Source organism: Agrilus planipennis, unplaced genomic scaffold (genome assembly GCF_000699045.2).
Source record: "Agrilus planipennis isolate EAB-ADULT unplaced genomic scaffold, Apla_2.0 scaffold314, whole genome shotgun sequence".
Lineage (NCBI taxonomy): Eukaryota > Metazoa > Arthropoda > Insecta > Coleoptera > Buprestidae > Agrilus > Agrilus planipennis.
Genome location: NW_020440655.1, coordinates 131049 through 145747, shown reverse-complemented (window position 1 = coordinate 145747; position 14699 = coordinate 131049). Strand labels below are relative to the sequence as shown.

At 34.3% G+C, this 14699-nt stretch overlaps 2 protein-coding genes across 2 annotated transcripts in view; both read left to right on the top strand.

Annotated features, from left to right (window-relative positions):
- Window positions 1-14699, top strand: part of LOC108741410 (BAI1-associated protein 3) — a 172984-nt gene that overhangs the window by 45510 nt on the left and 112775 nt on the right. The window contains exon 2 of the mRNA XM_025979785.1: window positions 6482-6539. The gene's annotated coding sequence lies outside the window, so the exon portion shown is untranslated. The remainder of the gene's footprint in view (window positions 1-6481; window positions 6540-14699) is intronic.
- The window catches only part of LOC108741413 (tubulin alpha-1 chain-like), a 4788-nt gene continuing 4170 nt past the window's right edge, over window positions 14082-14699 (top strand). Inside the window, exons 1-2 of the mRNA XM_025979782.1 lie at window positions 14082-14193; window positions 14249-14620. Of these exons, the coding sequence (XP_025835567.1) occupies window positions 14191-14193; window positions 14249-14620 (375 nt within the window). The 5' untranslated portion in view covers window positions 14082-14190. The remainder of the gene's footprint in view (window positions 14194-14248; window positions 14621-14699) is intronic.

Genomic DNA, 14699 nt, shown 5'->3' with positions numbered 1-14699 from the left:
CTTTAATATGTCTTCAAATATAAATAAACATCTCGTTGATATTTTCAGTAGTAAATGGTACCAATAACAGCACATTTGAGCAATGCAATTGTAGTGGATAAAATGGTCAATTTTTCCGTGCAGTACTGTACGGATTATACGCTTCTCACCGGTTAAGAGTTTGACCGAGAGTTGTCTCCTTCCTTTTCTGGCCTAGTGCTGTTCTTTTCTACATTGCGTCGGTCACAATTGAAGGTCACTTCGCTACAGAAAGTAAACGAAGTATAATAGTACAATACAATACATAGTGTTGTCTGTTCTTGTGTTAGTAATAGTGTAACAATAAATTTATGTCTCTAACATTCTTGGCTTCAGTTTCTAGTTAATTAGTCAACGACTTGCCGCCTGTCTCACAGCGATAAGTTCAGTCTACGTGATAAAAAAATTTAATATACAATATACTGGTTACAGAGGTTGAGGAACTTTTTACCGTAAAATATAAAAATAAATACTCTAACCGCTTAAAAAACTCATTTAAATAATGCCTCCTAAAGACTTTTAAAACTTTTGGAGATATGAACCGTAAGGGTCTTTAGCGTATTGGAAAGTCGCCCTTTTGACAAAAGAGCTTAGTCAATTGAAAGTTTTCAGACGATTTATTATCTCAATGTAAGCCTCACGGAGTAAACCGAGTATTAGTATACATTAACAAACAATCAGAAGATACGTTATTTATATAAATTTATTGCAATGCGAATTAAGATATTACTAAATCAACAGAATCTTACAAATTTATGTAGGAACTTACAATTAGCCAAAACCTAATTTATTTGTCAAAATAAATTAATTAGGTATGGTCTATGTCTATTTAACTGATGAACGGCTTGGGGGTCTAACTATGTATACCGTATGTTTTAGGGGTTACTGAACCTAAATCCGCGGTGAATTTAACCACAACACGTTATAGTTGGGATATATGTTCAAAAAACATTCTAAAATCCACTAAAACAGTTAACCATGATAGTTCCAAACGATTTTAAACCTAAACCCCCTAACCAATCAACTTTTCCACTAAATGTATTACTTCATAATCCTTTAAATTTCTTATTCTAAAACCTTATGAGCTCATGGCCTCATAACTTAAAAATCCTTTATAGTTAAGTGAATGTAGAAAATTAAATAGGTACTACAAAGAAGTATTTGTTTGAAAACACCTATTTTGAGTTTAACATTTAAAATACAAAAAGGAAATCTATTTTGTATTTTACATTTGAAATAACAAATTAAAAAAGTATTTGCATTTTGTATTTAAATACTTTTAAAAAACCATTTTGCACAACTCTAGGTATAACACTTATATTTCAATTTCTTTCTATTCGGATATCGGAAATAAACTTATTTTCAATCTTTCAATTAGACGTTTTAATAGCTAGATAATCCAGAATATGATATTAGGAGAGATTAAAACTGGAATCTTTTGAAATTGTCAGTTTGGGAGTCACTAAACAGTTTTTGATTAGTGTAGAAAGTTTTATAAAATTAGTTTTATTGTAATACGAATCCGGAAAATCAATTGCGGGGTCAAAAAGGACACGTTATAGATATTTTCTTGTCAGTTTGTACATGTTTTCTCTCTGAAATTTGTTTCTATTTAAGCCATGTAGGTACCTATTGGAAGATGTGCTTAGCATACATGCGTATATAAGATAAATTTATATTGTTGTTTACGATTATTTATTTGTGTATAAGCAAGTTGTTAAACCTTTACAGCTGATGGCATTGAAAATGAATACATATTGCATGTATTAGGTGCTATTGTTTNAGAGATTTGCGGACAATGAAGAAGTAATCGAAGCTGTAAATGGTTATTTTGAGGAGCTTGACGAATCAGTCTATAGAGATGGCATTAATAGACTGGAACACCGCTATGAGAAATGTATCAGCCTTGGAGGAGATTATGTTGAGAAATAAAAAAAAAAAAATTTTAAAAACCTTGTTTTTCTTGGTCAGGCCGGAAACTTATCAATCCACCCTCGTATACAACTTCACCTTAAGGATTTTGTAAAGGGTTTATTTACTAACAATTTGAACTCGTTACTCACTTCAAGGAAATTAAGGGAATCAATTGAAGATTATACTGTTTCGGAGTTTTTGATGGCCTACCACAATCAACAAATGCGTAAAGCTTTATCCCAATCGGGGATACCCCCTAATCGGAACTTCACTTAAAACTAATAATAGTTATGGTGATATAACGTTAAAGGATGAATACTAATCAGTTATCTGGTTTATTAATTTGACTTCGAAATCTTTTCAGTGAGGTAGTTTACGACTAATTAATTTTATTATTTTTAATTAATTATTCCTAGAATGTATTGTCAACCAAAATATTTATAGGTAATTCAAGCTTCTTCTATATCAAATACCTAATAGTGTCAGTAGGTGTTTATTACCCATTATATATTTTTTGAAAAATTATGAGGTACTTTATGAATGCGTACAAAAGGGAATTCATTTGCAAATTGGGGATTGTTAAATTTTTCCACTACATCATCTTAGAAATCCGGGATATGCTAATGAAATAATGGAGTATTAATTATGCTCGGAAAGTTTTCGGAGTAGATAATAAAGGAAGAAAAATTTGACAGTAATGGAGGATTCTACTCTTAATACCCAAGGCTAAACAAATGCCATATGATTGATAAGGGTTTTTGACGGATTATACCATTTAATAATTGAAAATCCCACAAGGATTATCACCGTACTATGACACACAAATGTTGCGTAGAATGTGTAAAATATTCAGTAACCGAAACACTTTGAATTTTTGTGGGGTTAAACAGTAGGGAGAAATAGGGATATAAAGCAGAAGTGCAGGGCCGAATCGCCTTCAATAAAAAGAAGTCACTTCTACTCTCGCGAACGAGTTTGGAGCGTGGTGATGTACGGGTGCGAAACATGGACAGTGGTCGCAGCGGAAAAGAAAAGGTTAGAAGCGTTCGAAATGTGGTTTTACAGGAGAATGATGAGGATACCGTGGATAGAGAAGGTTAGAAATGAAAAGGTATTAGAAAGAATAGCAGAACAGGTAACTCTATGGAAGTCAATAGAAAATAGACGAGATAGGTTGGTAGGAAACCTTCTCAGGCATGAAGATCTAGTCAGAGATATATTAGAGGCAGAAACAGGAGTTAAGAGGAGTAGAGATAGACCTAGATTAGATTACTGTTCGCAAATAGTTAAGGATGTGGAATGTTCTAGTTTTAGCTAGCTCAGGAAAGGAAGGAATAGAGGTGCGTGTCAAACTAGTCTTAGGACCGACGACCTTATGAAGATGATGAAATTTAATGTATAAGTGAATTAATTTTTTTCAATTAACTTTACCCATTACACACTACCTCAAATTAATGAAGAAAAATTGTTGCGTCTGTTACTGCCTCGCCGAGAATCGAACTCGGGCCCCTGGTTTTACGCACCTGGTTTTACCCACCAGGGGCCCGGGTTCTATTCCCGGCGAGGGAGTGACCGTGGGAACAAGTTTGCTTCATTAAACTAAAGTTATCAATAGTGAAAATTAATGCAGTGATTCAGTGATCAATTTGGTTATTGTTTAGATCAGAGTTTCATACTGGAATCACTTTTTAATGAATACGTTTTTGGTGGAACCAATAGATTGCTTCAATGGCATACTTTCAATAGATTATTTGTTCCGAATAATTTCTTCAATATTAGTTTTTCCTTTCTTCCTTGTCCATCTTTTTCATAAAAGCAAGAATATCTTCGTGAGCAGTGTTTTCCTTGACTAGGATTATTGTATGATGTTACATTTTTAATTTAGTGAGGCTTCAGTGTAAAAGAAATCTTGATATAGACGATGGTGCTGTCGATCGGAGAGAAGAATAGTTAAAGGGGATGACCTTATACGACACTAAAAGCTGTTGGGGAGGGGAAGGGAGGTGCAAGGGTTGGAGCTGTGATGCTGGGGTCTCGTATATTAGTCTAAACGTGTAAACATATCCTTAGCGTATTTCACCTAACTTAAACACCTTATTAGCGTTATACAAGGTCATCGTCACCCCCTGTACTCTTTAAATTTGTAATTTTGATTTCCATTACAATAACTTCTGTATGATATTCATTTTTCTCTTCTTGGTAGTATCAATTGCAAGGAAAAACATAATGGTTCATTTAGGAGCGTCTTATCGATTTTGAAAGCTATTTTTCATTGTACCAAGAACGCTTTGCTAAGTTGCCGTGAAATTGCAAATATAATAGAAGAACGTGGAAAATTGCGAGGGGAAAGTAAATTAAATTTGTCATCAAAGAATCAAAATCATTATTCCTGATAAGGTATTCATACAGAGCAGCTTACTGCTTCTTCTAATTTCACCGATTTCAAGAATCATACAAAAATAAGGATCACAAAAATGGATTCCTCTCTTATTTCATTGTTTAAAAAAAATGGTAAATCCAAATTGAATTGTTTTTGATTTGATCTAGAATTCTAATAAAACGTGAAATTTCGGTCGGTTATCAGGTAATTTTGTCTATCTGATTATTGATTTGTGCGTAATAAGCGTATTTAAAGTGTCATGTTACGATACAAGGACCCTAAACGTTGACAATTATTATCTCGATAGTCCCCTGCGGCTTTGGAATATCCCACTTGACATTTCAGACAAAGAGGAATCAATATTCGCCCTAGAACCCGAATAAGGCTCACCAACCCAAGATAATATTAATGCAAATTTTACCTATTGAGGAGTATTTATTAAGAAAGATCGCAGTAGACTGTAGATATGGTTATAACTTATAACATAAAAGTTACTTATTTTAGGGACTATTAAGAAGATAATTTCACGTAATTCTAACAATCCTAAATATAATATTACTCAACGCCTTCATATTTACTTCTATGCTTGTGAACGGTTAGTTTAGAAATTTGAAAAAGATTCTTGTGAAACAATAATTTATGTTTTTTGTCCAATCAGTCTTAGGACTTATGACCTTGTGATAATGATGATATTTTTTTAGAGTTTAATTAGGCTAACGTTTTCCATAGTCGCAATCTAAAACCAATTATTACATACCTTAAAGATCAGTTAATTTTGTACCAAAATGCACAATAACTCAAAAGTTAAAAGAATATGAAATTACAATATAGGGAGAAGAATCTCATTACAATTAAAAACAAAAGTGGCTTCATCTCAGTATTTATTCTTTTGCTAAATTTACGAGTGATTATAAGTGCAATGCATTCTTAGATTAGTTAAGTACTTACAGATATAATGTAACAATAAAAGAGTGGTAAAAAGTATTTGACGTTAATTATTATGAGAGATTTATTTTTCATTGTTTCTGATGACCTTATTATTTGCCATTGAGGTTATTTCCTTTCCATTTTGAATAAATGTAACTATTTTATTTTTGTTAAAAGGGATATCAATATTTACTGAACTAGGCTTTTAGTGATTTACGGGTTTTCTAAATAATGTTGAAAAGTATGCCGGCAGAGACCCGGAAAACCATTGGTAATAACTATTCCATGTTACTAGCGTCGTTTGACAGATTATCAGCGGTGAAATGCGCTTCGTTACGGCTATGAGCGACGCTTTTTAATTAAATGTGGCAGGTTAACCATCATTGTCTTTCGGATAATAGTCAAAGACCTACCTCCTGAAATCCCGGATAATGCCTTTCAAAACTACATTCCATCTCACCAACTCGTTACGGATCAACGAGTTGCATTATCTGCGTTAACACATGTCCTGTTAGATACAGGACCGAAATGAAGTCGAGCTATCGGACTAAATTTCGAAAATAAGGACTAGTGGGAATGAAAAAAAAATAAAATGTTTGTTTATAAAATTTTCATTTATACCGGCTTTCATTTCTTTGAAATCCCGGCGTTTTTTGCAAGCGGTCATAAACCAACCTTATGTTCTGAAGTGATGGCAGGATAGTGGGATTTTAGAGCGTACCAAGAGAATGAACCTATAGTTTAGGAGATATTTGTAGTGTGCTTTTGCAAGGGATTTTGATTCGGGATTTGAATTTCCCTTGTAAACTTTTTAAATGTTATTATGTTAAGGTACAGACACCATCTAATAATATAATGATTTTGCTGTAGTATTTCAAGATGATTGACAAGGGTCTGAATCTACGAGGCAGCTTGTATACGTGCTGGACAGCAAAATTTTAAGGATTAATTTAAGTTCTTTGGTCAGTTCTCATCAGCACGTCGTGAACTTTTCGATAAATTGCCGATCAAACTGAAGTTGTTTCCGCACATTGAAGGAATGAATTAACAATTGAGAATTTTATTCCATTTTTCAATGTTTATAAGAAATGATACTTTTGTCATAATAATCATTTAACATTTAATTAAAAATAAATTAGTAGGGTATTCCTTAGTTAAATATAGTTGTAAAAATTGTAGGTCGACATATATCGTTGACTGTTTTTTAACCTTGTATAAATTCTGAAAATTATATTATTTTAGGTAAACCGCTGGTCGCCCATTGATTTGCGTTTCATTCGTTCTCGGCATGACATAAAAGGTAAGATTAGCATATTACATCCCATTTTATGTGTAGAGGAAGAATCTATTATCTATTTTACTAAAATTAGCGTTAGTTTCTTGCCGCCTTATCGGTCTCCGCCTCAGGCAACGTAAATCGGAATACTGATAGAGTTCGTTCATTTAGAGAATGCTACACAATAGCAGGCCGAGCAGACTGCCTTAATGGGTGTAACTGTTAGAAGTTATTGACGGTGCCCGAAGCTCACAATTAGGCTTTTATCGGAAACATCTGACGGTAAACCACCGGTCATATTCTTGGGACTCGTCTACGACCTATATTATTTGTTTGCATCGCCCACGCTGTACTTTTCTTTAAATTAATGGACTATACTCTTTATTGAAGGTAAAGCAGTCGAAATAATTGTTACAGGTCAAATAATAATGCCTCCTTGTAAAACTTGTCAATTGTTTTACTTCTATTATTATACTAAATCCAGATGAAAATCTTTATCAGTAAGTTAAATTGTTATCTATGTGTTGTGAGGGTTGAGGGTCGTGGTTCATTAGGTGTAAATAGGTAAATAAAATACATGTTTATCGTTCTTATGTTCTCTTAGTCTGATATGCAATGGTCTTTTTGTTTGTCCCATATAAGTTAAACCACAATATATAGTGTTGATTTTGTCTAATGCGTTAGTTTTTTTATTGTCATTATATGGTATAAAAATAATGTGAATGTCATAATTTTCGAAAAACATTTTAATTTATCTGATACGTTTCTAATGGAGTGTATCATATTTTTGTTCACGTTTTTATCCATGTTCTAATGTTTCCGTTTTGGTGACGGGATTTTTGTTTAGTTTTTACTGCTTCAGTTTATTTCGAGCTGTTAAGATAAATTAGTTTCTTTGCCCTATTGTAAAGAAGATCGTCTTCCAGAACGCGCTTTATTCACTGATCGTATTTGCTCGAAAGAGTAAAGCATGAAATTTACATTTTTGTCATCGAAAACTGTTAAAAGGATCAGTATTCAGGAAGTTAGGTATTTGCTCTCAGACGGTACAACGGCAATTTACGTTGTCCTAAAAGGCACTCAGCCAAGAAGGTCTCCCTTGTAAGAACGTCAAATGGGGAAACGGATGGAAAGCGACGGTTGGGATCGTCACCCACTGGTTGCGCTCTAAATATACGTTGATACGTATATGTTACTGGAAATGTATGAAATCTAGGAAATGTATGAAATCTAGGAATTGTATTCAATTCCTAGGAATTGTATACAATTCCGAGCCTGTTTAGGAAATCTATAAAATGTTATTTCAAAGATTTTTTAATGTACACATATCCTGGGAAATGCATACATTTCCTAGGAATTGTATGAAATTCCGATATTGTTCTAGGAAATGTAGAAAACTAATGGTTCCTGCGAAATAAAATAAATAACACATTAGTAAACTGAGAATCAGAGTTATCTTTGTTTACGCGGTTCTACTGCGATTGCCTGATATATATGCATTGGTGACGTTATCGTTTGATTAGGTTAGGTTTGGAGATGTATATGCATTAGTGACGTTATTGTATGGTTATTAAGTAGATGTATGACACACTGGAGTTTTTTGAAAGCCCCTGCCAGCCGGAGGCAGGCTGATATGTTTTAATAATGTCTTCGAAAAGTATGCTTCATTATGATCTCCGCGCCCGTTATATTTATATGAAAAGGATAAAGATTATCATCTCTACAACATATTTATAATTCAAAGATGTCGATTGGCTCCTGTCATTCGATTTTTACCAGTGATTTGGGCATGAGACGGGTCGCCGCCGAATTAGTACCAAAATTGCTCAATTTCGACCAAAAACAGCATCCCTTTGATATTGCTAAGGAGCTGTTGGACTCTGTCCGCGATGACCCAAATTTGCTCCAGATGGTCATAACTAGTGACGAATCATGGGTTTATGGTTATGATGTGGAAACCAAAGCTCAATCATCCTAATGGAAGCTGCAGCACGAATTAAGACCGCAAAAAGCACGCCATGTTAGGTAAAATGTGAAGGTTTTACTTACAGTTTTCTTCGAGTGCAGGGGCGTAGTGCATTTTGAATTCTTGCCGCAGGGAACAACGGTCAATAAGAATTTTTTTTTTATGTTTTCGTGGAAGTGGACTGGGTGGTGTCGGATTCCCGAGGAAGAAGTCCTCGGACCTACCGATCAATAAGGAATATTACCTACAAGTTATGGGCAATTTGCGCGAAGAAATCCGCCAGAAACGCCCGGATTTGTAGAACAAAAATTGACTTTTGCACCATGATAATGCCGCTGTTCATACATCGTTGCTTATACGCGAATTTTTGGCCAGAAACAACATGTTGATAATGCCGCAGCCACCATATTTCACAGATCTGGCCCCCTGTGACTTTTTCTTGTTCCCGAAACTGAAGAAACCTATAGAAGAACAACGCTACGCTACGACTGAGGAGATAGAGACGGTGTCACAACTGTATAAATATCAAATGGGGATTACCTTGAAGTGAACAGATATTCACGAATGAAAAAATAATTTTTGAAAAAACATAAACTTCGCGATACGTTTTGAGCAGACCTCGTATACTATTCGATTCAATAAATGCGTAATATAATAAAATTGATTGTCAACTGATACGTAACAGGTACGCTCAACTGGATAGATATCATTCTAAAAGCATTATTTGCCAAATCTTGTGCATTTATATGACAACAACGATAATAATAAAACAAACATTATGTTATTCACAGTGGCTGGTCATTTTACTGGCAAGCCACGCGAAATGAAATTGGTCAAAATAAGCTGTCAGCAATACAGTCGAGTGTGCATAATTTCGGTTTCGGTTTTCTTTTTCTGTGCAATGTACATTTGAAATGAAAGTTATATTACGTTTTACATACTAGATGTCATTGTTTGTTGGCAAGAACATGATATACTTGGGTGAAAAATGTCTCTAATCCAAACTGCCTTCATATCGCTGTCGCGGTCCATCAAAGTCACTACAACCACCACAAAATCCTACTCTTCACAAATTATGTGCTGTAACATAAGAATCTAACGTTGCTTTGGAAGTTACCTATTATTTTTTGTTAATAATTTCGTCTGTAGTATACTTCGTTTAGTTTCTGTATCGATGTGACCTTCAGTTTGACAGGCGCACAGTATAAAAGAACAGCACTAGGCCAGAAAAGGAAGGAGACAACTCTCGGCCAAACTCTTAACCGGTGAGGAGCGTATAAGCCGTACAGTACTGCACGGAAAAATTGACCATTTTATCCACTACAATTGCATTGCGCAAACGTGCTGTTATTGGTACCAATTACTACTGAAAATATCAATGAGATGTTTATGTATATTTGAAGACATATTATAGGCTTTAACGCTTGTTTTCGACTCGCACAACTATTCATGATTGAACAAAACTTTTGGCAGGTACTGTATTAAAAAATATGTTTAATGAACAAGAGTCGAGATTATAATGAGCTTTTTTCTCCCTACCTACGATTTTGCCAGCGCGCATCTAAGACATTGGAAGGGGCACATCGCTAGAGAAAGTAAATGAAGTATAACANTAATGAACAAGAGTCGAGAGTATAATGAGCTTTTTTCTCCCTACCTACGATTTTGCCAGCGCGCATCTAAGACATTGGAAGGGGCACATCGCTAGAGAAAGTAAATGAAGTATAACAACAGCTCAAGTGTTTTAAAAAATTCCACGACTGTGGTAACTCTTTAGTAGTAATACTATCAATAGGAAGATAATATAGGTTGAAAATTGCCCATATACTAATTAATTTTTAGAAAACGGCATTAAAAATAGGATAGTATTTTCCATTTTGAATTAGTGTTTCATACAGATCTCCACTTTTTAGTGTTTCACTTTTTAGTGTTTTTGGATGAAATATTCTATGAAGAACCGAACTCGCAAAAGTCTGTCACGGAGATGTTGACACTGTAAGCTCTCAAAGCTTTCTTTGTTAATTATTTATTATTCACCCAATATTTTAACTAAATTAACACACGTTTGTCAAAACTCAGTACACCTGCAGAGTTGGTATTTAATAGTAAAACCTCGTCATCTTCAATTAATTAATTTTGTCGTCGTCGGGGTCGGGGATCAATAATATGAATGTCATAATTTTCGAAAAACATTTTAATTTATCTGATACGTTTCTAATGGAGTGTATCATATTTTTGTTCACGTTTTTATCCATGTTCTAATGTTTCCGTTTTGGTGACGGGATTTTTGTTTAGTTTTTACTGCTTCAGTTTATTTCGAGCTGTTAAGATAAATTAGTTTCTTTGCCCTATTGTAAAGAAGATCGTCTTCCAGAACGCGCTTTATTCACTGATCGTATTTGCTCGAAAGAGTAAAGCATGAAATTTACATTTTTGTCATCGAAAACTGTTAAAAGGATCAGTATTCAGGAAGTTAGGTATTTGCTCTCAGACGGTACAACGGCAATTTACGTTGTCCTAAAAGGCACTCAGCCAAGAAGGTCTCCCTTGTAAGAACGTCAAATGGGGAAACGGATGGAAAGCGACGGTTGGGATCGTCACCCACTGGTTGCGCTCTAAATATACGTTGATACGTATATGTTACTGGAAATGTATGAAATCTAGGAAATGTATGAAATCTAGGAATTGTATTCAATTCCTAGGAATTGTATACAATTCCGAGCCTGTTTAGGAAATCTATAAAATGTTATTTCAAAGATTTTTTAATGTACACATATCCTGGGAAATGCATACATTTCCTAGGAATTGTATGAAATTCCGATATTGTTCTAGGAAATGTAGAAAACTAATGGTTCCTGCGAAATNGGTAGTTTGTAGTAGGATTGAAAATTAAAAATTAAATTTCGTATTAAGTATAATTAAAAAAAAAATGTCAATCCGTGTGAGAACTATACATATGTATAAAAGTTTACAAAAAAGACAAAAGCACAACAGCAGCAAAATATATCATCGCTATCGAAAAGTCGTCAGTTCTAAGACTGGGTTGGGCACATACCCCCACTCCTTCCTATTCTGAGCTAATTTAGAACATTTCACATATTTAACTATTTTTGAACAGTAATCTAATCTAAGTCTACTTTTACTCCTCTTAGCTCTTGTTTCTGCTTCTAATAAATCTCCAACTAGTCCTTCATGCTTGAGAAGGTGTCCTACTAACCTATCTCACCTGTTTCTTATTGAATTCCATAGCGCTTTTTATTCTCCTCATCATTGTAACATCGTCAATCGTAATAGTGGTTGGACATGCACCTCCACTCTTTCCTATCCTTAGCTAATCTTCGTATTTCCCTAACACTAAAACATCCCATACCTTTAACTATTTAATACATCCTCATTTCTAACATTCTTCATCCACGGTATCCTCACCATTCAAATTTCGAACGTGTCTAACCTTTCCTGCCATGGCCACCGTTCATGTACACCTTTAGCAATCTCTTTCGGATTTTTAATCCTTTTTTTTCAAGAAAATACATTCAATTAGAAATAGACGAGATTAATATACCATTCTGAAGGTTTCTTGTTTTTCTCCTGCAAAAGTTCGTAAACATATATACCTCCAAGTCTAAGAGATCTTAAATACAGTGATTTAATAATAAAAAATATTTCTTTGGATTGTTCTACACTGCCTATAACCTTAGAGTAACCAGCTAATGTTTAGTTATACTATGTAGGAGTAATTTCAAAAAAAAAGTTCTTCGGTGTTATTAGCACTTACCAATAGTTTGGTTAAGCTAGGTTATAGTAGGTAATAATTAGTTTTCTTGGTTAGTTCATTGTATTTAACATGCTATTAAATTACGGACTTAAAATGATAATCAATTACAGTATGATGATGTTTTTTATCACATATGTATTAAAATTGCAATACAATATGTTCAAAATTATGTATAAATGATTCTGTAAATTCTCAACCTGGTGCTTTGCAGGTCTTATTACCAGAGTGTGTATTAATTGTTTTGTATTATTAACCATCAGTGTTTCTGCTCAAATATCGAAAGTGAATTATAATCTTACAATTATTGTAATTTAAAAATAGGTATAAAAACATCTCCCAAGTGAAAAAAAAATTAGAAAATGTGTTATTACAGTAAAAGACTTTTTTTATCTTTAATATGATTTCACTATAAAGAGCGTTCGAGAACAATCATGGAACAACACAGAAAAATACAATTTGCATTGAAATCACGCCTGTGGCTAGACAGAATGTCAATTTTATGTAACTAGGAAACGTGGCAGTAAACAACATAACAAGTTTTTTTGAGGAAGTGTGAAGNATATATAATATATACACATTTTGCATTTATTTTTTGGATACGTATTTTTTATGGTTCTGCTTATACCTATTGATCCCATCTCGAAATTTTCAGTAACCTATATGTTTAAAAATTAATCCCTATTTCTCTTCGTCACGGCATCATGCCTGAACGGCTGGACTGATTTCGCTAAGTCTTTTTTTTGTTGTGTTTGTTACTGTCAGGAGAAGGTTCTTATGAAAAAAAAACCTTAAAAAGGTTCCCGGAAAATTAGAGAAATTTAAGAATACAAAACGACCACATTCCTGGCGTTTGACATCACTGTCAGTTATTTCACATAACTGTCAGCGACTGACAGAATGTGCGGTGCAAATATCACTCACAGATGCATCGATCGGAATTATATTGATTTAAAATAATTCGAAGTGGTCTGTGTTCTGTCGAAAATGCTAGACGCGGATCGCGATTTCGATCTTTTTGGATTTTATCAGCGCGTCGCAGACAGCTCCGACAGAACACAGGCCAACTTTTACCTGCTGTCTTAACAGTGCGTTTTAGAAAATACCACAAATGGCGCGGTAAACGCTACGATGCTACATTTTAGGATTACGTATGCTCCAACAAGGTTGATATACTAGCTGACCCGACAGACGTCCTGTCTTGATTATGTTTATTGAATTCGAATTGGTATAGTTAATAAAAAAAAAATGAATTTGTTAGCATGCCGATACGGGAACAAGCGACACACAACTGGTCATGTGAAAAACATGAATTTTCGGGATTGATGCCACAAACTTTTAGCTACAGCTTTTGGGATTTATATTTATCTAATGTTCCACGCAATATTCTTAAGTTTTTCTTTCATAAGAACAAATACAACCAAAAAGGAATTATCGAAATTGGTCCAGGCGTTCACGCGTGATGCCATGACCAAGGGAAATAGGGATTTATTTTTACACATCGTACAGCATTTGAATAATAAACTCTATGCTCTGAATAATTATTTCTTTGTATTAATTGTACCAGTTCGAACTCAATATTCACATTTAACATAATAATAAAACCTAGAAGACTTTTTCAGAATAATTGCATATTCCTGCCTGGATAAATGCTTTAATCGGGTAACACTAAATCACCAAACCTAACTCAGTGTTCTCCGATTTTTTTATAAAATAAAGCTGTCTATAGTTAAATTAATCCCATATAATGCACGTAAATGTCTATTACATAACAAGCCTCAAAATCAAATTGGCAATATAAAATTGAATTATGTTGCTAAGATACAATAATTCACTAATTATTTATTAATACTGAAGACGAAAGTTGTTTTGTATTTCGTTCTTTCCTTTACGGTTTATATATTGCTTTTATTAATTGGTTTTGTTAAACTGAGAGAATGGTAAGTCACTTACTACCCCAAAAAATTCAAGTCGTAAAAAAATTTACTTTTGTAGCGTGAATGTATATCAATTCATTGCGGCCAAGCTGGAGTTCAAATAGGAAATGCTTGCTGGGAACTGTACTGTTTGGAGCATGGAATACAACCTGATGGACAGATGCCTTCAGACAAAACCGTTGGAGGAGGTGACGACAGTTGTAACACATTCTTCAGTGAAACAGGGGCTGGTAAACATGTCCCCAGGGCAGTGATGATGGATTTAGAACCCACTGTAGTTGACGAAGTACGAACTGGAACATACCGTCAACTGTTCCATCCAGAACAACTTATCAGTGGAAAGGAGGACGCAGCCAACAATTATGCGAGAGGTCATTATACAATAGGGAAAGAAATAGTCGATCTAGTATTAGACCGCATTCGAAAATTGGCGGATCAATGCACTGGTCTTCAGGGATTTCTCATCTTCCATTCATTCGGCGGTGGTACAGGTTCAGGATTTACATCCC